General features: G+C 46.8%; 1 protein-coding gene across 4 annotated transcripts in view; it reads right to left on the bottom strand.

Annotated features, from left to right (window-relative positions):
- Positions 1–25,673, bottom strand: part of grik2 (glutamate receptor, ionotropic, kainate 2) — a 255,945-nt gene that overhangs the window by 171,128 nt on the left and 59,144 nt on the right. For all 4 annotated transcript variants that reach the window (XM_030101914.1, XM_030101916.1, XM_030101917.1 and 1 more), the window contains 2 exons: positions 12,777–12,944; positions 9,921–10,178 (listed from right to left, as the gene is read on the bottom strand). In XM_030101914.1, the coding sequence (XP_029957774.1) occupies positions 9,921–10,178; positions 12,777–12,944 (426 nt within the window). The remainder of the gene's footprint in view (positions 1–9,920; positions 10,179–12,776; positions 12,945–25,673) is intronic.

Here is a 25,673-nt window from a genome sequence, read left to right as displayed (position 1 = left end):
TCATGTCCGATACGCCTTGCTGTTTGGAGTGCTTTTTTTATGGTTAGCAATTGACAGTAAAGCCTCATACTAAATGAAACAGGAAAAGCAGAAAGTGAGCACTTCAGAGTTTCTGGAAGACATGCAGTAAATGTTCCATTAAATTAAAAATCCCACTTCTGCACAGTGAGGAAGGGAAAAGAAACGGTTATCGAAGTGGTACAGGTTGAATGAAGCTCCTCTCAGAGGGCCGAGTAAACCTTTAAATCTCGTTTCTATCGTTCAGAATTACACATATAGAGAGGATTTTTCCCCCAGTAATGATTTAAAAAATAAAAATATCCTGGGATACTGTTTCTATCAGGATGTGAAGTCTTCAAGAAGTCCTTCCCTGGCAAGAGAATATGTCAGAAGGACTGTATTTATCATTCTGCTCATCTTAGGACAGGACTCAGGGTATAATGTCTCACATGCAGCCCATATCAGAGCTATATTGTCCTGAATATGCACATTTTAGGGTATATTGTATTACAGAATGCACATTTCTGTTTATAAACTTATATTTTAAATGTCCTATTTTCCTCATTTTGATTGTATTGTGGCTGATATGTTTTGTACATATTCTCTATTCATTACTCTGGGTGATATATTTCTATATAAATCGACACCATAAGAGGACAAAAGGGAATTTAGATTCCACTGTGTGTCTGATTCACACAGTTTTCCTTCATATCAGGACTGATCATGTGTTCATGTGATGAGGATGAAGTGATGAACAGTAACTACCTGGAGGGTCGGTCTGATCAAACTCACTGATCTCACTGCTCTCTATGGATTTCTATTGCAAGGTCTTTTCTCACCATGCCATATTTCCAGACTTTAAAAAAAAAAAACCATCATGAAGGGAGAGTTGGAAGCTGAGCTCCACTTTTATTTTGAAACTCTACCAAAACGTTCATCTCTGTGAAAGGTGGTCAGATAAGTCAGTAAAGGAGAATCTCGGCAGAGCAGAGGAGTGATGAGACCTTCAACCTGGTGGATCTTTGTGGATCTTTCTTACTGCCCAAACTGACCAGCTTGACTTTTATTTTTCATTTATTGTTTCATTTATTTTCAGTTCTCACTGCAGATGCCGAAAACAGAGTGGATGTTTTTTCTTCCCTTTTGTACAATTATATCATGGATGCTTCCAATAAATGTGGAATTAAAAATAAATAACTAAATAAAGCCAATAAGACAACCCTAAATGCATTGTCTATACTCTGCAAACTAAATTTAAATTACAAATCTGGAGCCATCAAGCTGAAGACTATTTCCCCAAACTTCAGAAAACCACTCGAGGCCAAAGACAAGACCAGAACCAGATGTTGGACCTCCCTGATTACAGTAAACTGAATGCATGTTGGCAAATCATGGAATCGTTTACATGAACATTATTATTGAGCTTGATGAATAAAAATGAACTAACAAAAATTAGTTCTGCTTCTGCATTCGATTAGATCCAATCCTTCAGTCAGGATGTGTTCAGACAACAAGCAGTGTGAGAAATCAGTGGAGGTGATTCTCTAAATTCACTGCAGAACTTCATGTTTTCTCACGTCTTCCCTTCCTGTTAGTGAAGAACCAGGGTTTAACAACGGTCTGACATGTTGAGTTCTGAAGAACCAGCTCAGCTCCTGCTAATGAGCGCTTTAGAGCGACACACACCTCACACACATTTCCAGTACCACTGGTCAACATGCTGACCTTTATCAGCCACACTTCCCGGCAAACGGAGCAGAACACCGACTTGAGTTTGAGATTAACTGTGTGAAAACAAGCATGGAAGCTCATGCTGGGCTGAATGTCTCCGTTCTGCCGTCCGAGGAGGAGGAGGAGGTGGCAGCGAGTGTCGCTGTCATGTTCAGGTACGAGAGCCGCCCTTCGCCTCGTGCACCACGGAAACACTCGCAAGTGTGTGATGAGTAATGCTGCAGGGGCAGGGGCAGGGGCAGGGGCAGGGGCAGGGGCAGTCCCCCCCACCCCCCTCCAGGCTTTCAGCAACTTTTTCTTTAAAGCAGAACTATGCAATGTTTTTACCTCAATAAATGTGTTTCAGAATCCCTGTGGGGGGAAACAAAGACTTGTCACGGTGATTCGCCTGTCCCTCCACTCCCCCCGGGGTCTGTGTCCTGAAAACAGCGCCTGTAACTTTCAGAGGATCGACCCGACTACATCTGAGAGAACAAACCTGCTTTACGGCGCTCATACAGGATTACAAGTATAAAAGCTGTTGGAGTGCGACATCTGTCATTGTGTTGCAATAGACGATCTTTGCATGATGTGTTGATTGGTTCTAATTTCCGTTTGGTAACTGAAAAATAAAGAGGAGTGGCGCCTCCTCTGGTAGACGTGAGCGCGAGTGAGTTCTGCACTGAGCTAAAAGCAGCATGTCTGAGTGTGTTTGTTTTCCTATAAGTTTGAGTGTGCGAGGCAGGCATGTCTACGACAGAGGGAGAACCGGAGGAGGCAGCGCGAGGAACTGCAGCTGCAGAAGATTTAACAAAAGCGCGTAAAACAAACATGAAACCCTCGCTAGCGTTGGCAACGCCACCCTGAGCTGCTCACGGACGGCAGAAACAAAAAGACAGAAAAAAACTTTCTGACGAGCGGAAAAAAGGAAACGGAAGTGGGACGTTCTCTGCATACGGGGGGTGGGGGGTGATGTGGAGGACGTTTACGACAGTGAGCTTTCACAGGAGACCAGTAGGGGGAGCCCTAAAGCAAATCTTGCATAGTTCTGCTTTAAGTGAAACTCTTTTTTTCCTTTTTTTCTTCTTCTTCTTCTTCTTGTGTGGTCCATTACAGTGAGAATTTCTCTGTTCAGTCCTTTAACTTGATGCTCATACTTTCAGTTAACCTCACTGAAATGTTTGGAAACTTTGATTGCTTCAAGGATCCAGGACTATTGACGCTGGTCCAGTTTAAGAGTCTGGGTCCACCGTAAGGCCTAGAGGTTTGGTTTAAACTCCTATAATATGTCAAAAAACAAACTGAACTGATATATCTGGACAAAAGGAATGAAAATATATAATAAATGTTCACCAAATGCTTCATTCTCTCTGAGGATGAAATTGTCAAACAAATGACACAACAGAATGCGTTTCCATCAGCTGACTATTACATTACAGTTAGAACTGATAACTGATTCCAAATCCCGGCGTGGGAAAAAAATAAGGATAAAATGAAATCATGCGGGAGAGGAGCAGATTACTCTGAGCTCTCCCGCTTATTGAGCCCCAGAGAAAAGCGTCTGATGACTGGACTCTCATGCATTTCAAATGAGCGTCGTCTCCGTCTGATTGTAGAGACGCACAACGGACAGCCGTGAGACTGAGGCCGCCGGATCAATACCGTCTCGGCCCTGCTGCGCTGCCAAATGGCCCAAATCCATCAAGGCGTAAAGTCCAGTCCCCTGAAGGAGGGACACCTTTATCCTGAGTTATCCTGCACACATGAAGGCAGAGGACAGGCGGTGGACGGACGCAGCAGGACCACTGTGGGCTCTGCCTCCATGTGCAGCCTGTACCGCCCGCTGGTCTTCATGTTATTCCTGATCAGTTTACCAAAAGCACAGGAACAAATCTGAATACCGAGCTGAGCGGCGGCTCTGTGATTTTAATCAGGCACACAAGGAACCGTCCGCACACTTGGACCTAAGGTGACTCACTCTGAGCCGCTACACACTGTGTGTTTGCTCACCAACAGATAAATGGCGCCGAGGGTCCTGGGAGCAGCTCGTCCCCGGTGCTTTATTGCACCGCGGCCCGCTCTCCCTTATGGCCTCATCAGCGTTTGCGGCGGCAGCAGCAGCCGTGCAGCGCCGTTCCAGGTACTCGTCTGGACGTTATGGCCGGCTGGGAGAGCGGTAACACATGCTGCTGCCATCTCACTTCTGCTAGTATAAAGTTGAGCCGTTAGAAGAGTTCCATTATGGTTATTGATTTGCTTGTTTGCTTCGCGCTTGCACAAAAAAAAAAAAACAGCACAAAGGGAGAGAACGTTTCCTCCCCCTTTAGCTCCCATCCCCAAAAAGCAGAGGTGGAGAGGAAACTATGAGGAGGAGAATATAATGCATGGAAATGTTCTGCTGGGCTGAGTCTGGCTTGGAGAGGCGTGTTCAGCCAACCCAGCCTCCTCGCCGTGCACCACCGTGCACCGCCAGCACCATCAGCACCATCTGCCCTCAGGATCAGGACACCCGTGTAAACGGTGACACCGGGAAGGCGAAGCCGCGGCGGGTCGAGCCGGGATCTCATTTCCGATCGTCAAGACAGAAAATCAAGCCGTTATTAACCCCATGGTGATCCAGCTACGTCCACTTCACCGTTTAATTAACAGAGGTGCCGGGAGCAGCTGCAATCAATTCCTCTGGAAAGGTGACTGCAAGACACACACACACACACACACACACACACACACACACACACACACACACACGCATCTTTCCCAAAATGTCTGGAAATGTTAGAAATGAATTGTATTTTTTCACAGACGGTGAAGTGAGGATGGATTAGTTAGTTATCTAAACAGATTGCTCTTTTAGTGTGTGTATTATGAGTGTATAGAAATCACGGCACACTGCAAACAGCACAGAATTTTACAAAATCAAACAGAACATGACAAGATAGACACATGACAGAGGAAATAAAAAAGCTTGAGGATATTGATTAAATGAAATAAAATAAATGGGGATGTATGTGAATAAGGAATTTGCAGATTCAGGGTAACTTTTTGGCCGTTCAGTAAACTGAGCGACTGGAAGAGAGATTTCAGCTCGAGGAGAAAAGGAAGGAATGCAGGGTGTGTGTTGGAAAATCTGTTTGGAAATTAAGATTTTTGCTTTGAGAAAAAACAAAGTGCATCAAATATTCAAAGGCAGCATTATTGGTATTGTAATGAAAAAAGAAATTAAGGCAAAAGGTGAATTTTCCAGATGATTCAGTGACATTACATCGAGGGAAACGTATTGAAATGAGGGTTTTCCATGAATCCATGTAAAAACATGCAGCAAATAAATCTTAGAATTCTACAAAAACTCCAACAGAAATAACAAAACAGTGTGAGAATCAAGTTTTATTTTGCATACACACTCTATGTCTGTACATACGTGTGTGTATGATGCTAAAATTTACCCGGGTAAAGACGCGAGGCCGGAACTGTTCAGTTTCCTGTTTCGTTTAGGAGCCGGAGGTCCTGCTCTCGTTTCCCACTGCTTCAGACTCAGATTGAGGACGTGTGGATGTGAAGCTCCTCGGTCCAACATGAAGAGAAAACAGCGTATCATCCCGTCCGTGAGCCAGACCGCCCTGGATAAGGTCATTCACAGGGAAGGGATGAAGCTGCTGGAGCTGTGCTCATTCAGGCTCCCTCAGAGTGATCTGTTCTGCAGAACTTTAAAAACAGAGTCAGAACTCTTCTGTTTGAGGCATCATGTGATTTATGTGTCTGAAGTTTGACCAAACGATGCATTCTGAATCCTCCATTTCCAATTCCAGAGACGTGAGGTTAGAATCAGACAGTCTCATCCTCCAAAGCCGAGGTTTGCTTCCTTCAGGTATGCGACTGCTCCTCACTGCGGGTACCGTCTGAACCCTCCTCCAGGAGCTGCTCAGGCATTCAGGGCCTCGCCGCTTCGATCCAACCTCCAGTCTGGGGATTTGGAGGATGACTTGCTGTCCCGCCTGGTTCACAGCTACCTGGCTTGTGAACGTAAAGCTCCAGACCCCCCTCCTCCAGCGCGGCGCCGGTTTACGCCTGTTCAGACTGAAAACCACGGCGACTGACTCCAGCCGGCTCTTTGTTCTGTTCCTGCTCTCTCTCTCTCAAAGCACGACGACAGCAGAGCCGGCAGACGTCTGGCGTCTTTCTAATATCAGCCAAAGATGGGCGGCTGCAGGCGCCGCCTGCCTGGCTTCAGACCGGGAGCGCCTCCAGGCGGCAGCGCTTCTGACCAGACTGGCCCTCTGGAATGACCAACTCCAAGATGTTCTAATCACTGGAGATGGCTCCAGTCTGCACAGATTATGACTTGGAAAAGCTGCTGTGAAGTTTATTAATGACAAAAAGAACAGAGAGAGAGAGAGAGAGAGAGAGAGAGAGAGAGAGCTGCGTTCCACTCCACACTCCTCTCTGAGGAAATTTAGAGTCGACAGTATAATTGTGGAAAGTGCAGAATTAATAACATAAGCTGGTCCCGGCTGACCTGTTGCGTAGTTCATCTGGTAATGATGCATTATGCTGTACAAGATCATTATATGTTTTCAGGGCTGTAGCTACAGCTGATGACAGCGAGGTCGCGGCTCCCCTGCTCGTGGCAGAGCAAGCACAGGTGCTGCTGATAATATAAATGATGCCTTTGTTCTATCCAAGTATCTCATTAAGCCATGAGAGTGTGACAGAGAGCCGCTGTGAACAATACAGGACCCTCAAACCAGAGCGCCTCCATGGGCTTTTAGTCATCGCTCGCCGGATCAGTTTCACCACAGAGACCGGCTCTGCGCAGACCTGGGATCAGCCCAGAAAGCAGAGTTAGGGTCAGGCTTTGGTTCTGTCCGCATCGCCCCGTAACGAGACGAGGATCACAGGATGAGGACGAGTCAAGTCGCACCAAACAGGAACTCAGACCCTGATTCCCCCTTTTGTCTTTGTGGAATATATTTTGAAGCAAAAGCCTCCTCAGATTTGAGCTGAGACTTGAACAGACGTGAGGACACACACTTCCATTACCCTCCAGCATGACTTTGACGGTAATGCCGGCAAAGTTAGCAAGCTTCCCCCCGTCCACACTCCGCACTCAATCATCCCCAAACCCTGTGACTGGAGGACAAACAGCTCACACTTTTATTGTAGAATTCATGTTTTCTTCATTATTTCCACAAGGTCATGCAGTGTGTTTGACCCCTGAGCTGTAAACGGTCCGGAGATTAATCGGATCCTGCAGCCGATGATATGAATGGTTTCCTTCATGTCAGACAGGAGAGAGCAGAGTTCACCACGAGGCTCACTGAACAGTCTATATTATACCTGCCTATATATTAGCGCTGGGATGAAAGGCTTCTTTCCCAATTCAATTTTCCTTTAATTTTTGGGGCATCAAGTTCAATTTAAATTGTGATTTGTCGATTCCGATGATTTTTGTGTTCGTTTTAGTTTGTTTTAACATCAGACCACATGAACATGTTTAATGATGACTACAGACTACATCAGGAGACAAATGAAGTTTTCTTAAAACCCAGCCATTTCATCCTCACACCTTAAAATACAGAAGAAACTGTTACATTATAAAATGCCAAAACAATATGATGCAAAAAGCACTATGAAAAAATCATAAAGTGGCTTAAGTTTATTACTGTTTAACTAATGTGTCTAAAAGGAGACTTGAAGTATCTTTCAACCTGGCTTCTAAACATAAAACTAGAATGAAGTATTTCAAGTGTTTTGAGGTGGAAAATGACTATATATACAGTTTTTATGAAATTTTAAGGCCGGTGGGTCAAAATTTCAAGGAAAACAGATTTTCTTTTTTTGTAATACAGATTTCTTAGGAGTAGTGGAAACAACACAACGCTGAGCCCTGAGCTGAGATACTGGTGATCCTCTTCTGAAAGTAATCTACCTGGCTGCTATCAAACCAGCAGCGACAGGACAACGTTCAAGGACGTTTCTCTGTATTCTGCAGCAGAAGACATCAATGAAATTGATTTTATGTTGAGATTGTAGTCATTTTCTGTAGTTTGTGAAATACTGACATTTCATCACATACAGTATACTCTGCGACACAACAAAGAAAACCGTTTTCACAGCTCTTTTTTACCGAGTCCAGCCCACTCAAGGTGAAATTCTTCTGTTTTTGGGCCCTGAACAAAAATGAGTTTGACGCCCCCGATCAAAGGGTTTATTTGTATCGTTCCTGCTTCAGCACGCTGGAGGAAGGAGGCGTGTCCTCCAGAGTCTGGCTTCACCATCATGTTTCTGGAAAACCACAGTCTGTTCTGTATTCATTCCTGGAGCCAGTCTGGAGGAACCAAGAGGGGAGAAAAAGGCTGAAAACCACCGAATTGGCCTGACTTGAGGCTCGACAGCTTTATTCTGGGAGAAGAGAGCACTGGGAGCATGAAGCCCGCAGCTCTGTCACATCCATACCGGGACGTGAAGAAGATGCTGAAGAGGAGCTGGATTTGTTTACAGAGCAGCCAAACAAAGCGCCGAGAGGAGTCACATCTGAGAGGCAGAGCTCGGTGGAAGTGTGTGCTCAGCAGCAGCTTTCAGGCTTCCTCCTTCCTGGGTGAATATTTTGTGAGTGTCCCTCTGTCTCACACCGATGTGACAATATCACAACACAAACACACTCCGACTGAAAACCGAACAAAGGAAAATGCCTTCAGTCCTGATTTCAGGCCACAGAAGAAGAGAAATGTGCAGAACGTGTTCTCCATCTTAAACGGTTCTGATCATTACTGTCCGGCCAGCGGCCTGAAAGCTGAACACAGTGCTGTGTGTTTGAGGACTGTGATCCGGCCATACTGGTCCCAGTGTGTGTGTTGGACGGCGCCCGGGGAGGCCTGGCAGCCGGGCTGCCGGCTGGCACACACCCTGACCTCTGGCATATGGTACACACTCCCAGCCTGCTGGCTGATTTGTCACCCGGTGACCTGGACCGCAATAACAGCAAGGTTTAAACAAGGACTCCTTTCCAGAGCAGCGAGCAGAACGTGTCTTCTGCTGCCTTTGCAAATTCTGACTTCACACTCGACAAATGCCCACAATATGTTCCTCGTTGGCTACGTGTGTTTTTCTGTTTTTCACTCGGGAAAGCAGACAAAGAGAGAGAAGACAAAGGCACACGGAGGAAAGCATTCAGCGTTTAGTAACGTTCTGAAAATGGATTTAGATATTAGGGGAGAAAACACGGGGGAGATGATGTTTCTATCTGAAGTCGGAAGATAAAAAAATGTGTAAAAGTGTTTGGTTCAGAAATACATTTATTGTATTTTTAAACAGCAGACGGGGAGTTAGTTTAGCAGCGCTGGAAGTCGACGGGAATATTTTCAGTCAGCGTTGAATAAATCCAGGAAATACAGTATTTCTAAAAGTCCTCTGGATGTTTCCCAGTTTGTGGCTCCATGGATCAAAAGTAATCAGATTGAATTTCCATCATATAAACATTTGAATCTGGTTTTATTCGTACCATCGGACTGAAATCGCGATCCGATCGCAGGAGGTGCTGGAGTCTGGGTTTTGATCCGTAAACGCCACATCTGGTTACGTCCTGCGGCCCGAGCTTTGAGTGAATGTCCGTGACTTCAGCTCAGGACCGTCATGACGTGACGGCGGACACGCCGACGTCTCGCCTGGCAGCTGGGATCGGTAGCGGAGGAATCAGAGCCGCGACCCGAGCTCGTCTCTTCCCGATTCTATTTTCAACCAAGAGAACGCTCCTTTGATGTCGCAATTTCAAAAAAAGAAGCACTAATCACGTTAGCTAATTCCATGTCAGATTCTGTGCACAAACGTCACGGTGCAAAGCATTATGGGACTGAGCCACTGAAATGAATCAGGTCACATCGTGGTGCAAATAAACAAGCAGTGTTCATGTAAACAGATCAGTCTGATCCTAGAATTCAAACAGGGACCGTATGAATGCCGACAGCGACCATTTCCTCTTTTCTCTGAACAGAATCACCCTCTGCTGGGTGTCAGGCCAGGAAGTGGATTTGCAGTGGAACTTTGGATTTAGAGTGGACTGAATGCTCCTTCCAGTGGATGGAAATAAAAAGGCAGTGCTGGATGCAACACACCTGATTTCAGATTCACATTAATGCCCTCGACGGGGGGGGCTGTCGTTAAAAATGAATGAAAGCGATGCCCGGATGTCTGGTTTTCACCACAGCTGGTCTTACCGGTGCTGTCATCGTAGACCACGGTGACCGTCTTCCACCTGAAGAAGTGGACCAGGTCCAGGATGGCCCGGCTGAGGGAGGAGAAGTCCGGGTACAGGCTGACGTAGAAGACGTCTCTGTTGTCCGACACTTGGTGCTTCCACTTGGTCTGGATGTGCGGGACGCCCAGGGCGTTGCAGATGGACTGGACAGCGTTGGCAGACGAGCTGTGTGAGGGACCAAAGATGGCTGCCACTCCGAGGGAAAGCTGGTCGCAGGCTGCAGAGAGGCAACATTTCAACATTTAGCTACTCCGCTCGCTCTATGAAAACATCCACGCACGAGTTGATTCATTCTGCTGGAGAGGGGCTGGTCTGCGGGGGCGGGACGAATGAAACCTCAGTCAGGACCTGGCAGTGGGGGGGCGGGGCTTCAGGGGTCACACACCGGTTTCTTCCTTTGCTGCAGGGTGATTTCTCACCGCAGCATCAGCTAGCTTACCTTCCACACATAATGAAACCCATGTAATCCAGGGTAAATCATGCTCACACACACACACACACACACACACACACAAACACACACACCTCAAATCAGAGCCGGTCACTCTTCCGGTCCTCCGTGGTGCGGTTGTGTGGCTCACATGCTCATTACCGGTGCTGTGGCTGGAGGTAGGGGTCATTACGGGCTTCCTGGCGGCTCCACACAGCCCCACGCTGCCTGTCCTCACGCCTCCCCAACACCAGCAGCATTAATTCCTTACAGTTGCTCATCAGGTGGATGAGGCCGAGCCGGCCGGCCGTAACTCAGCGCGTCCCGGCGATCGCCCGCTTTCCTGCTCCCATCTCATTAACGCTGATGTCAAAGTGATCACTGGCTTCCTGGTACAGTCCGCCCTCCAACAGGTGCCGTGACAAACACACAATTACTGTTATTTACTTCGCTTGTCCAAGGTCATGAGGTGACGCCTGATTCATGTATATTGTGACTGCAGGAATGAGGGGAGAGTGAGAAGTGAGGGATTGTGGGTGAACGGTGCAGGTGTCCATGTAGCGGATGATGGAGGATAAATGATCACAAACACAACTTCAAGATGTAATCAATTCATGCAGACGTCTCCATCTGATTTGGGTGTGAATTTAAGCTGAAGTGCTGCTGTTTGAGCTCCTAATGAAGATGTTTATGAGCGTGAAGCCAACAGTTGAGAACCATTGCATGACCTGGAGTTGTTCAGCGGCGCCGACGCGCCGACTCCTCAGAAGGTAATACGTGTTGTTTTCACAGCGGGGGGGAATCGACCCTGTTTCTGGCTCCTACATGAGGTTGTATTGGAAGTATTGATTTGAGTGTGTTCTGTTTTCTCTGTTCTGTTACAGCGGGATCATGTCCTTGTGCATGAGGTCAACTCCAGAAACTCGATTTTTTTTTCCCCCACTGAGGAGTGAAAGAAAAACAGTCTCCTGGAGACCAGAATCCAGCCTGCGGACGGCCGACGGAACGATCTGGAACCCGTCTGAAGGCTCCTGCACAGTGTGTGTTTTCCATCCCCGAGGAGAGACACACTGCAGGCAGAACGGTGGCGAGATCTCTGGTCTTGGCTCTAAATCGATGGTCCTGCGTCGATCTGTCAGTCAGGCTCAAGGACGGCTGTTGTCTCGTTAGTAAAGTCAACCTGTGATAAAATTCTGACAGTGTCAGAAGTTTGGTTTGATCATGACTGCTGCTGCGACCTACGACCTACAACAGCAGACGCACCGCAGTAAGGACAGACCTGCTGACCAGCTCGCGCTAAATGGCTTCGGCTAAAGATGCTTTATGGTCACAGCCACGACCACGTCCATATTCTCCTCTTTTCTCTTTTCGTGGATGGATGAGGGCGCACGCTTAGGACACTCACATTGACACAATCACACTGACTCACAATCACATCCCCCCCCTGAACATGAGTGCTCCTGCCGTCTGCTCAGGACTGAGCAGGAATGTTTCCAGAAAGTTGTGTTTTCCCTCATTTCCATGATGACTGTGTTTTTCAGAAAGTTCCACCTCTGCAGCTGTTTTCAGAAACCCTGAACACACAAAACACAATGAGACGTGTTTTGAAAAATCTGTTTTGAAAACGTCGTCGTGTAAATGAGGCCTAAATCAGACTTGTTATTATATCAGAACACCAGGATCAGACACCGTCCAGGATGTGGTACTCTGCTTCTGTTGCAATTATCTTGTATGTTTGTGTCATAAGTTTCCAAACCATAAGATCCTCTGGTCACAAAAAGTCCATAAATGCAGCTATTTATAGTGTCAATATCGTTACTGAGATCCATAACACGAGCGCTGGAATGGAAAACATGAAGCTGCCCGGACCCGCCGGTGCTCCCTTTAAAGGGAACTGCATTGGGGTGACATGCAAACAACTGCACATCTTTGTATTAGCTTGGCTGTGCACTCTAATTACCTTATTTGATATAGGGGAGTTGGGTAAATCACTGAGACAGGATATAATGGGCCGTAATTGATAAGAGACTTGAAATGTCAGCCTGATGCACACACAAAACTGATAGATTATAGCACTTTATTGGCTGTCTCTGGGGGCCAAACAGGTCTTTGAATTACTGCCGCTGAGTCATTACCTGGAACCAATCAATTCTCTCTGTTTACATTTGAAGTGCTCAGCCATTTCTCCCTCGCCTGATTATAATTGTCACAATCTAAGCCACTGCAGCTCGCACGCCTCAAACCGGGGTATCATTTACATTGCAAAGCAGCCATGGCACTGCATTGATATACAGTCACACACACACTCACACACACACACACACACACGTACACACAGGCAAGGAGCACCGCAGGCACAGTTTCCAATAAAAGGTCCATAAATACCTTTCCTGGAGGCTTCGAAGCTGTCGTAGATGTTTATCCTTTGGATGTCGTAGGTGAGCGTGGTGTTTGGCAGTAGGGTTCTGTTCCTGTTGATTGTGTTTAAAGCAAATTTAAAGGCTAATTCCTCCGCTCCCGACGGGCCACTCTCAACGGACTCGAATATTCCCCCTGTCAAGGAAAAAGACACACAAGATTTAGAGACTAATGACGCTGAATTACACAGATTTAAAAGTCAGATTATGCAGATTATGTAAATCAACGTGGCACATTTGCTGGAAGCAGCGTCTCATGCAAACTTGTGTCTCTGCTGGGAAAAGAAGTTCTGTCCCATCAAACCTTTCATGAAGACATCAACAACAAAGAGTCGTTGAAAAATCATTGATTTCATTGTTGTCCATCATTTTTATAGAGATACTTAAAAAAAATGTCTTGTCCAAACACTGAAGCGTTTCCTCTAACTCCACCAGGACGGAGACAGACTGCACAAAAAACCCTTTCTCCGCACCACGTGCACGTTCAATGCTTTACTGCTTCTCTCATTAATATTTCACCAGACATTAACATTTCATGTATCCACTGTTTGCAGAAAAGTTCAATGTCAATGTTTTTCTTCTTCTGTGTTTTTTTCCCAGCGAGTGTGTTGTTTGGGCCAAAAGTAGCAGATTTACCTCCAGCTCAGACGCCTCTGTTCACTAAATCCACAAAAACATAAAAAATGACCGGTTCAGCCAAGTCACAGTAAACAAGCCCGCTATGTGCATAATGAGGTATAAAAATTACAATCACAATTTCTCTGAGTGCCGCATCGACTTCAGAGGATGAAATGACATTTCCTGCTCTTGGAGGAAACATCCATCTTCACCCCGCCTCACCTTCCCATCAGTCATTCTGCCACAATCTACACCCGCTCTCAGTGTTTCTCCCCCGTTCGTGAAGTAAAACAATTTAAAATCTGTATTTATGGCACTATAAAATTCACACACCTTGACTTTTTATTGGTTTCCAGCAGAGTTGTGATGCAGGTTTAGTCACTAACTGCACGGCACCCTGCTGACTGCTGGCAATACAGCATATAAAATCAAACCATCCATGTTAGATGATGCAGGATGAGCCTGAATTAAAGGTATTAGACAAACAGCTTTACACAGTTTCACACGCTGATTTTTCACATCAGTTTGGTTTAAAAGGGATAAAAACTGGGATATAATGCCTTCACAGCCAACTGGTCTGTTGGGAATACGTACGTGTCATTTGGTCGGGGGTGGGGGTGGAGGTGGGGGTGGAGGTCGTTTACTTCATGGAAATGTTCTATTATCCAAAATTTCGCCACTAAACCAGCAACTAAACCAACCTCAGCCCGGAAATGGCTCCAATGCAGCCAAACCATGAAGCAAAGTTTAACAATTTCAAAGAAAACTAATTTGTAACAAACTTCATGAATATCAAACCCAAATGCAGCAGATTTCCTCAACCTTCACAACACGTTGGGGAAATGAGGGATTATTGGTCAAATGCAAGCTGAGAGTTCTTGATGGCTTATAAACCAATCTGCAGCAGAAACACGAGTCTTTTGATGCTGCTCACATGCTGTGCTCAGTATAATACGAAGCCTTTGGTCCAGACTGGAGTTTGACTTCAATCCAACTGCACAACAACTCATTTAGAAACAGAGCAGACGTCTTCGTCTGCTGGGACTGAAGGGAGTGTTCGTGGAGGGTAAATAAATCTCTGCAGGCTCACACCAAATCTTTAGGTTTGAAAATACTTCTCCAGCCTGTGCAGCAGGTAGATGAGCTGAGCTGGCCAACTGCTCTTCAGGTGTTACAGAACATCCTGAAGATGCTTCTTTCACGAGGAGCATGTTTGGAAAAGCTTAATGTCAGTGACTAACTTTTCCAGAAGTGCAAGGCTTCTTAAGTATTGACTACTGTGTTCCTTTTGACATATTTGGAATATCAGTCTGTCGATCCAACCATGCAAAGTGCTGAAGTTTATATGTTAAATCATATTCATTTTTAATTTAATGTGTCTGTTGCAGATGGACGCAGCCTTCAGATGTTACTGTGGAGAGAAGCTTTTCCTTAACTGGCCCCTCAGGACTTGTTTTTGTGCACTTTTTGTTAAGATACTTTACACCTTTCTGGATCTTAACTGACACACTTTATCAATCCTCTTGGGGAAACTCCTCCATCCTATTTCTGGGCTGTGGTGGGCAGCCACATTATGGCACCCTGGGAGTTGATGGGGGTCAAAGGTCTTGCTCAGGGACGAGCTGTGGTACCCTAACCACTGTGGGTACAGAGCCTGTGAACTCATGATGCTAGGTTTGTTTCTCTAGTCTCTAGACCTCCACTGCAGCCTTGACTCAATGTTCTTTTTCTCACAGCTTCGACCTTGAGGCAGATCATCCACCATATTGAGTTTTTTTTTTTCTGAACTCAGATGTATTTGCTGTAACACTCGATAATAACTCAACTCAGTGCTACATCCAGTCCGTTCAAGCACATGGAAATGACTCCAGTTCCAGGCCGTGGTGGTGTGAACAGACCTGATGCAAACACAACCCTCATCGTGTGGCTGTTGTTCGAGTTAACGTCACTAACGACATTATTCTCAGCTGATGTCCAACAAAAGGCACACAAAGCCAAAGGCAGTCTCTTCATGTTAGCGTGTTTGAGCAGACTTGTTCCAGTCTATGAGAAGAAAAGCAAAAGCATCTCATCGAAATCAATGAGCTCCTGGGAGGATTTGATAACCACACTGTTTTCTGTATGAAGCGCCCTCCTCAGAAAGCCATGGAAGTGTTTTAAAAGTGAAAGCCTTCACAGCTACAGCCCTCCAGTGAATACTTCTGACAGGGAGCAGATGAATGGACTGAGAGGAGGCCGGGAGAGCTCGGCTGGGCGCTGGGGGTTGGGCATGCGCTGAATTCTTTGATCAATGTACTGTGATTGGTCAGTGAATCAATCAATCAAGCCCTTGGGGAGCAATAGTGGTAGATTGAAGTGTTTTGTTTGGGTGAGCCCTGTGGCCTGGCCCTGCTGGCTCAGTGTCAGCCAGAGCTAACCTGGACCTCATGCTTTATTTACTCCCAAGCACAAGCAGGCGAGCGCAGGGCCTATACGTTACCCACGCACAACTCTCCGCCAGCACCGGAGGTCTTTCTCATCACAGAGTATTTCCACGAGACGCGTGGACACTGATGAATGCTCCATCAGCGCCATTTCACCACGGACATCTTGAGAAGGGCTCTTTATTCTCAGGGATTTATTCTGTCTGTGTGCTGCAGCTTAAAGCGAGCATCTAAACAGAAAGACCTCCGACGGCAGCCGAACCGTCGAGAAGTTTCCACCCTCATTAGTATTCATCTCATGGGAGAGCCCTATTTTGCATGCCATAATGAGTTTGAAGGAATTAATAAGCATCAGTTAAGCGGGATGTACTATAATTGGAAAGTTGAGCATTTGGAATGGCTGCATTGACACATAACGCTCTTTTCCTCCGCCGCTCACCGAAAAGGAGCCCAGCTTGTGAACGTGGGGATGAATCGCGGCAGGAAGGTGAATCTCCGTTACAGAAGTGACAGTCTAAGAAGGTAAGTATGAACAGGAATGAGGAGAGAGACTAATGAGAAAGTTTCTTGCTTCTGGATGTGCAGTCGGAGATATGGAAATGAAGCAGAAGGAGCGAGATGAGAAGAGAAAGAAAATCCTCCAGTGGGGACATTTTGCTTGTTTTCATCTTAATTAGAGTTGGTCCGGCTTTCAGAATTAGGATTAGTTTCCAAATCGCAAATTATTGGATTTTATATTCATCTTGTTGGGAATACAAGTTTATCAATTTGCCGAGGGGAAAAGGTCATATCAGATGATCTGCCACCCTGAGCCGGAGCACGATGGATGGCAGAGAGATGGAGGAGGAGATAGATAGTTTCACAGCAGTAGGATAGATAAGGAGGCAGCTTTACTGCTGAATCCACAACAGTATGGCGCATATGGAAGAGCCACCATGAGCAGCATGCTACTGATGTCTGATGCCTTCTGAACGAGGAGGGTGCAAGACTCCACAAGATCCCCGTTTACTGAATTTATGTCCTAAATGTGCATTACCAGGGTATTTTATTTGTTTTCCTTGAATAAACCCTTTGTTGGAATTTCTCTCAAACCACAGCGGGAAAGGAATAGTGATCTGATGTTGCATGCCGTCTTGTAGGAAACACATTATAAAGCGGAGGTATTAATGCTTTTGACTAACGATGAAATTAATGACAGATTACAACTTCGGTAGTGTCAGCAGGTCGGTTTGTTCTGAAAAAGTTATGTGTGTGTCTTACTGAGCTCAGTTTTTTTCTCCCTGTTAATTTTTCACTGAAGTCCTGTTAACATGACAGGGTGAACTTTGACCCCCTGACAGCAACCCCCTGACAGCGGAGCATGCGCAGAACGACCAGAATGAAGCGCCTAATTAGCATATAATTCTACTCCCAAAGGAGACTCAACCGGCTGGTGTATTCAGATTCAAACTTGATTTTGATCAAAGTTTTCAGGTGTTTACATGTTCATTTTAGAACAGAATTATGCTTAATTTTGATTTAAACATATATATGTATATGTATCCTTTAGGAATGTAGCATAATTGCACTACCACGAGGGCGCAGCATTTCTATCTGTCTCTGTTCTGAGCTGAAAAGGAATCTGGACAGCTCCCGGTATCTTTGACCAATCAGAAGAGCCCCTGAGGCTCTAACCGAGATTGGCCGAGGGGCGTTCGTCGCACGTTCTTGTGGGAGGGGCTTAACTTGCATAAGGGCGTGATGTCAGAGAAAACAGGACAGGATTGGCTGTGCTGCGTTTCAAATCGCCATCTTAGATGGGTCAAATCGCCATCTTGCTTAGGTAACCCTAAGCAAGATGGCGGAGATGCCGAATCCTGCCTACAGCACCTTTCAGTCTTTCAGGTGTTTCTGAATCCCTTCTCTCACTTTTCTTTGTCCAGCAGCTTCGACTCTGTGAGAGATCGTCTCTCTCTTCACTGATAGCAGGCTGCAGAGGGGTTTTTAGGGGCTGAGTGTTCCAACTACTCATTCAGTGTGAATACAAACAATAACGCACAGAAAACCCTCATTTGAATACTCGTGTCTGTTTCTCAGTCGACTCACCCCAGGAAAACACGCACAAACCCAGTTTATGAGGTCAACATTGAACTGTGTATCCATGAACTGAGCGTAAAGCTCCGTACGCCCACAACACTTTCAAGTGAAAATGAAAAACTTTTGTTGTGTTTTGGTGGTCTGTTTACACGACAACGCTGGAGCCACTGAAAATGCAACTTTTTGGAAATGGCTTCCAAGGTGGGACTTTTTGAAACAGTTTGAGTGTAAAAACGCTGCTTCAGCACATACCGTAACATGTATTTCTGAGCCTAAAATACATTTTAATATCCATTTATCTATTTACATTTTTTAACGAGGTAACAATTAATGCTTTGAAATTGTAAATTTGTAAATTCTAACGCTGATTTACTCAACTGAGCGACATGTATTGACTTCAGAGCTTCCGTATTTTTTCAAGTGAGCTGCTTACTGACAGAGAACCAGTTTTTCTTACATTTTAAAACATTTTCACATCTCAAGGCAACCCAATCAATAGTGCCGTGGATTTATGTGTTGCTATGCTCTCGTGCTTCCAGTGGTCAAACGGTCCCAACAAAGCTGAGGTGCTTAAGAAAACAGCCTCACCTTCAGAACAGAGAAGCAATTATGAGCTTTCTACACACTCAGCTCCTGTGTGACTGTGTGTGTGTCCTCCAGTAAAAGTCCTCTGAAGGCCCACTGCCTTCCCACAGCTCCAAAACAGCGATCAGTCAAGAGAGAAACCCATCAGTCTGATCCAGTGACAGTGCCACGGTGACCAGAGCCACGGTGAACACGCTCACCTTCCACACTGATCCCCAGGATTTCTTCAACAGTCCCAGCAGGAGCGCTCCAGGAAAACTAAACACACACCATTAAAACATAGCCTCCCCATTGATCAGACTGAGTACTTAAGCAATAAGCCACTGCGGGTTGAGTGTCTCAGTGATTTTAAAAATGCTAAGAGGTGTTGTTAGGCAGGAGGCCAGCTGGAGGGAGCTGCCCACAAAAATCCCCATGAATGACACTCCACTGTAACTTATGGCTGCTTTACAGCAGACAAGGTGATGTAGCAATAAACACAAGGACACAAATGCTCGAATCACCACGCATTAGTGGCTCACTTTGGCTTCTTCTGGCTCAAATTGAACCAATTTAGCTTCATCCAGCATATTTCAAGTTGAATAAAAGTGATCTGATCCCAGAATGTTTTAATCAGTATTTCTCTAATGCAGTGCTTCCAAACCTTTTTTTTTTTCTTCCCATGGAGACTCTTCAGATGGCCTCTGAAAAAAACTGTGGAACCTCGCTCTGATTTCTGAATTCAAAAAACACAGTTGATGTTATAAATGAACAAAAGTTTTCTGTTTTTATTGGAAAATGCTTTTGTGTAAATCAGCATCCAGGCGCCAACAAACCTCCCAGAGTTCAGGTTACCAACCCGCTTGAAAAGGTGAAGTGAAAATCTGAGTTCAAACAACCATATTTCAATTCTCTTTCAGGCTTAATGTCAACTTCCCTCTACTCTTAAAGCCTCACGGGGTTTTCTGGAGGAAACTCTTCTCCCTCTCTTTCACAGCTGAATTTCCCACATGTAAAGTCATGCTAACTGAGTGCCCCCCCCCCCCCCCTTCATTTGTCTGGTTTTGTTACTGAGGCCACCAGACGTCCTTGATCAGCCAGTGACCTTCAGCTAAATCAGTGTTCAGACTCACTTCAGGACAGGGTTTACTGACAGACCGGCTGGCCGGGTGTCAGTGTATCAAGAGGAACATCAGAGTCTCACTTCTCTGATATTCCTACACTGTAAATTAACCCATTGATGTGGAAAAGACTCCGAAACAGGTTTTTTTACTGCCTGCCGGCCAGATGTTTGACACACTGTCAGTGTTTACGCCCTGCAGTCATATACCATGTGTCTACATATCTACGGATATAGAACATACGTATGCTGAAAATATATAACATACTTTTATAGAAAAGTGGCCCTTACTCACCTCAGGTCAGTGTAAAACATGCATATAAGCCTTGGAAAGCAGAACTACTTATCTCCAATGCCTATTTCATGTGCATTTCCCAAGCTTACCTAGTAGATCGCTTCCTCTCTCTCAGAAAAGAAAACCTGAAAGGTTTCAGTTACCGCTGACCCAGCGTAGGAAGGTTCAGAAATGTTTTAGTATTTCTGCATTTCTCTGCTTGTTCATGTTCAAAAATGGCCTGAATCTGCTCTGGCGTGCTATGCAGCAAACATCAGTGGTTGTTTGTCTCTTCCGGCGGCAGCCAGGCTGTGACACCGCTGAGGTTTGTGTTCTGTGACAAAGACAAGGATGTGAGTTTCTACTGTGCTATTCAGGAAACCCTGTGATTGACAGGTACACTGAGAGAGCCTCCGGTGGCTCGGAGACACAGCCGTCCCCGCCGAGACTAATCCATTAAGTCCCTGTCCCGCTCATACAGACACGTGTCCTGTGAGCCAGTCGTAATCAGGCCATGCATCCAACGTTTTCCCGCTCCGACACCGACGGCGCCGACGAATTCACTGTAATCACAACGCTGGAGAGGAGTCTGCGCTAACCGCCGGCGGCTGCTAGCATCAGCGCAAACCTGGACGTCCTCTTCAGATGCGGCAGAAAGCAGGACGGTGTGAGGCACGTGGTCGACTTCCAAACACAAGAAAACGTGCATTTCCATTCAGTCCACTGAAGCAACAGGAACCGAGGCAACGCTGTGCCGACCGAACGCAATCATTCCAGCGTCCAGCGAGCCTGGGCTGCTCACAGACCGAGGGAGGACAGGGAGACGCCGCCACAGCCCACAGCGGGGAAGAAGATGGCCGCAGGAATGGATTAAACCATCCTACATCCTCGGTTTCCTCGTGGTTACAGCCACTGGAAACCACAACGGCCACATCAGGTTATTGACTGTACTGCTGAAAGTGTTGCTGAAGGAGAGAGAGCAGGGAGCAAAAACCCTCCGCCTCCTCTCGGTGCAGAAACAGGATCAGAGTTGAAAACTCTTTTATTTTTTTCTAAATGACAAAAAAACCTAATTAGTATCTGGATAAAACCACACTGACCTGACATTCAGGTTGAGCTCTGGTGGTTACAGGTTGCATGACTCCTAAAGCTTAAAATAAAAGCTTAAACATCCTTAAACTGGCTACCGAGCAGGTTTTTGTAATCTAAAGAGCATAAAGCATGAGAGTTTCACTCTGGAGCCTTGTAAGTACTGCAGACATGATTTTATTGTTTTACATTATTCCTGATTGCACGATTTTTCTGTTTTTATTTCAGAAACTGTAGTTATGAAAATGATGTCTGTTTTCACAGAAACGACAGAAACACTGAAACCAATGTAATTAGCATGCCAGGACACAAGGTGGTGCTGTTGTTGGGTTCTGTAATGAAGCCACACACATGCTGCAGAGAACAATACACTCTAACAGTAACAACGGAGAACACAGACGTTCAATTAGTAACAGAACGCCTGAGACACAAGAAGCAACGAGTCTTGGGTTTGAAATGCGGGGTAAATCCAGGTCTTCCTGAAGGCCTCTGTGTAAAAATCATCATTCATCTTTTACCAGGAGAAAAGAAATGCACGCTGGGAAAGTTCCAGCTCAAACATTGACACCTTCCAACCTTTGAGATCAGGAAGCAGATGCATAGAAAGCCGTACGTTATCCAGGTCCTGGCTTGACCGGGCTGTCTGGGCGCCTGAAGGAGGCTGTTTGGATCAATGTGCCGAGTCACCTTGTGGCGGCGTTCGTCCTCCTCAGGTGGCTGAAAAGCCGCGCTCTTCCTCTTCCTCCTCCTCCTCCTCCTCCTGAGCGTGCTCGGAGACTGACTGACACACTCCGAGGCTCAGCAGAGTTCAAAGACAGATTTACACCCAATGTGGATATAAATATCATAGCACTCGCGTTCCCATTGATTTTATCAGGCGCGCAGTGCTGGACTTCCGTAGCTTAGCGAATCTGCCTATGAAAGATAAGACATTTTCTCCGGCGCGAACGCCACAGTTTCCCCCCCGAGCTGAATGGCTGCTGGCACCTCGATCAATACTGTGGATGTCACAGTAAATTGCAAACAAATCTCCTGCGGGATTCAAAGCGACAGCGAAGGACGGATGAATAGCTGGCGTCCGCCGCGATTGGCTCCCTCCACCGACAGCGGCGGATGTGGCCGCGACTTCTGTACTCCTCGTGAAGCCTTCCAGTGAGTTCATGAGCAACATGTCAGCCTAATCCGTCTCCATGAAGTGAAGAAAGGCCCCCCCTCTAATCCCGCCTCGCCGGGCTGTGACTTAACCACGGCCTTGGCAGCGAGCGGCGCCGGCGCTCCGACAGCGCCCGGTAAACAGCAGGCGCCATCCATCTCAATTCCGCTCTCTCTTTAAAAAAAAATACAGACGTGAATTAATAGTAAATCCTGCTTCAGCTCATCGTTTCCGTCCAGTGAAAATTATTTATGAGGAAAAGCGAGCTTCCTCCGGAGCGGCCGCCCTCGGCGCCTCGGTCTCTGTCTGCCGCTGACAGCTTGATGGTGATCAGTGTCAGAATATCAGCGCTGCAGAACGGCAAGCCTAGCATGACGAGCTCCGAAAGCATGTTCCATCTTTATCACAGCCGAGGCTCCCGGGCAGCAGACAGGCCTGCTGGGGGGGGGCGGGGCTGCTGCAGGGTGTGGGGCTGCTGCAGGGTGTGGGGCTGCTGGGGGCTGCTGGGGGTCTGGAGGAGTCCAGTTGTGTCCACATGATGAAACCACCGGGGCCGACTCACGTTCATCTTCACGGTTCTTCACATTTCGTTGACGTGTTCATTTACTTTCAACTTTTCTTGAAGATTTTTTTTTTTTTTTTTTTTTTTTTTACCAGGCCATCTTTGGTTTTTCATTATTCCATTTTCCACGTTTTTCAAGTGCTGTGTTTTGATTTATTCTTTTGGTCCAGTTATTTATTTTACCCATTCATAAGACTTTTGACACTTTTTCTCCAACATAGTGTCAACAATGATGATGATGTTTTCATTTAGAGATTATTATACAGTTATTATTATTGTTGTTGTTTTAGGTTCTTTTCTTTCATTTTCCCTCTAATATTTCTGAATTGTAATTCATCTTAATCTTATTCTCAGTTTGGTTTGGAGCATTATTTTCCTACACATCTTTAAATTCAATATTTACTGTCAGTTTAAATATTCACATTTTTCTGAGGAATTTCTGGCGTCTTGTTCTCATTTCCACTGTTTTTCAATACTGTGAATTGTTTTCTTATTTTTGGCACTTTGTATTTTTTTCTTTAATTTCTGAGGATTTGTCTCGGGTTTTGAACCGCTCGTCTTTGATTCTCAGAGGTTTTCCGGTCTCGCCCTCCTCTGCTCGGTCCCGTTGTGTCTGGTTTCGTTCCTCATCGCGCCGGCTCATTTCCACGGGTTCTGTTTGGAGTTCGGAGTCCCATCTCTCCGTCTCCCGGCCGCGGCGTGACGGCCTGCCTCCCGGTCCGCCTCCTGCAGGACGGACGCCGCCGATCTGTGTTTTCGGCAGCCGACTGAAGCCCTGGGTGTCTTTAATTGTGCGGTTTAATAATGCAGCAGAGCGATTTGTACTCGGCTCCTCGCTCGCTCTGCGTTCTCCCTCTGCGAGCTTGAGCAAATCTTGCGAGTTTGTTTCCCACAGCGGTGCCGTTATTATTCAATGGTCTGTTTGTGCTGAACAGTTTGTACCTTTTTCATACAAGATCAACAGCAGAAGGCTTCCTGTACTTCAGGGAGCTGTCTGCAGCAGTCGGGGGAGGAAAAGACTGAAGACGCTCTCACAAAGGAACCACTTGAGAATTGCAACCAGCTTGTTGTATTTATTCTATCATGGGCTCTTTATGCAGCTCCTTCTTTTTTTCCCTACCGTCTTCCTGCACTTTGTTCCCCGCCTTTTCCCGTCTTTTCCGCGTCGTTTTTCCCTCCGAGCTCAAAATTACTGCAACAGATACAAAGTGTGCGACGTGTAATTTTCCCCCCTCCGTCTCATAATGGGAAATCTGAGGAGTGCTCTGCTCGGCACTTTCACAAATGTCAGTGCTTCTCAGCCATTGTGGAGCGCTCGCAGAGACACAAAATGTCAGCCCCTCTCCTCAGTCGCAGCCTTTGTGAACTGCTCACATCTGGAAATGTCAATGAGCAAAGCCACAATGGGAGGCCGGCGGATTCCCGGATGGCGCCGCACTCCGACCCTCTCCACAGATCTGCGGCGGAGTCAGAAAAACTCCCCTGACCCGTGGCGGCGCCCGCAGAGGAAGAGTCACACACATTTAATATGCCGAGGCCACCGGTGAGACGACGGGGCGGGGGGGGCACCGAGGGCGGAGGGCGCATCCGGACACTTCAAAGAGGAAGACGAGGAGGAAGACGAGGAGGAAGTGGAGGAGGAAGTGGCTTTCTTCTCTTTTTGAGATGAAAGGAAAAACATCTGTTTACTTGAAGTTCAACTGGAAAGTAGAAAAACTCTTAATACTCCCAGGTTACATTGGGAGGTGAAAATGGAAGCCAGCGTTGGAAGGAGCGGCGTTGCTTCCTGCCGGCGATGGCGAGTGGCGGCGCGGCGCGGTGCGGCGCGGCGCGGCAGGTACTCAGAGCTTCCTCCTGCTTCCTCTCTGCCGAGGTGGGCCGGGCGGAGGTGGGGGCTCCCTGCGAGGAAACACCGTCCGCTAATAGCGCGCCGAGCCGGTCTCATTATTTCCCCGCTTTCTGCCTCCTCCTCTGCGGATCTATTTGCTTAACAATGATAACAATCCCCGCAGCTTAACTCGCCCTCGCCGGGCCCAGCCCCGCTCGCTCCCTCTCTTTTTAATGAGCGGCTGCGGTTTTGAACTTAGCCGAGGCTTATTGATTTCCCGCGCTCACACGAGTGTGCGATATCATCTGGAGTAAAGGGGTAAAGCGAGGCGGGCGAGGGGTCGCCGGCTCGCTCCCCCCGGGGGCCGTTCTCTCCGGCACGCCGCCCTCTGACCCGCCGCCATTGTGATGTAATCCCGGTGCGTTTAAGGGATCAGTCGGCGCTGTGATGAGACGTGAGGCGGCCTCGGCGCGCTCATTGATTGCGGCGGAGGAGGCGGCATCGGGCCGATGATCGCAGGCCAACACAAACAGGCGTCGATGCCTGCCATTAATTAAGGTATACACTGCGCGATGGCGCCGATCCCGGCTGTCTATACAGCGCTCCCGGCCGTAATGGGATCGATACCGGATCTTTAATTCCCTGAATGGAGGTTCCTCGGGTCACGGGGGTCTCGGGTCGTACACGCCTCTTCCTCCGCCGGTTCAATCCACCGTTCACGTTCCAACCCCTTCCAGGACCTTTCTCTGGAGCGTCCGCCCCGCTTGATCTCCGTTAACCTTTTAAACCTGCAGGTAACATCTCAGAGGGACGTTCTGGCGTGAATAAACACAAGAAACATCCCGGAAACATTCAAGAAAACCGACCATGAGCAGCGTGAAGACCAGCCTGGACTCGTCTCGGCTCCGCTTGCTTCTCCTCACAGTCATGCAGGAAAAAGTTTCCCAGATTTCTGCAGCCTTCAGCATGTTTTCCACCAAGTCGCCCTGGCGCCGTAGCTTTGATGCTAATGCTGCTTCAATGCGCTGCTCGCTCTCACCCTCCAGCAGGTTATTGATCAGCTTAGATTCTTCGCTGTGATTGTGGACGACTACATTAAACCTGCTTTCAAGTCAGGGCATCACACTCACAGCAAATGCGAATTAAATCAATATCTAA

The sequence above is a fragment of the Salarias fasciatus genome, chromosome 11, assembly GCF_902148845.1.
Source record: "Salarias fasciatus chromosome 11, fSalaFa1.1, whole genome shotgun sequence".
NCBI classification, from domain to species: domain Eukaryota; kingdom Metazoa; phylum Chordata; class Actinopteri; order Blenniiformes; family Blenniidae; genus Salarias; species Salarias fasciatus.
Note: the sequence above shows the minus strand (reverse complement) of the source record. Positions and strands in the feature narration are given on the sequence as shown.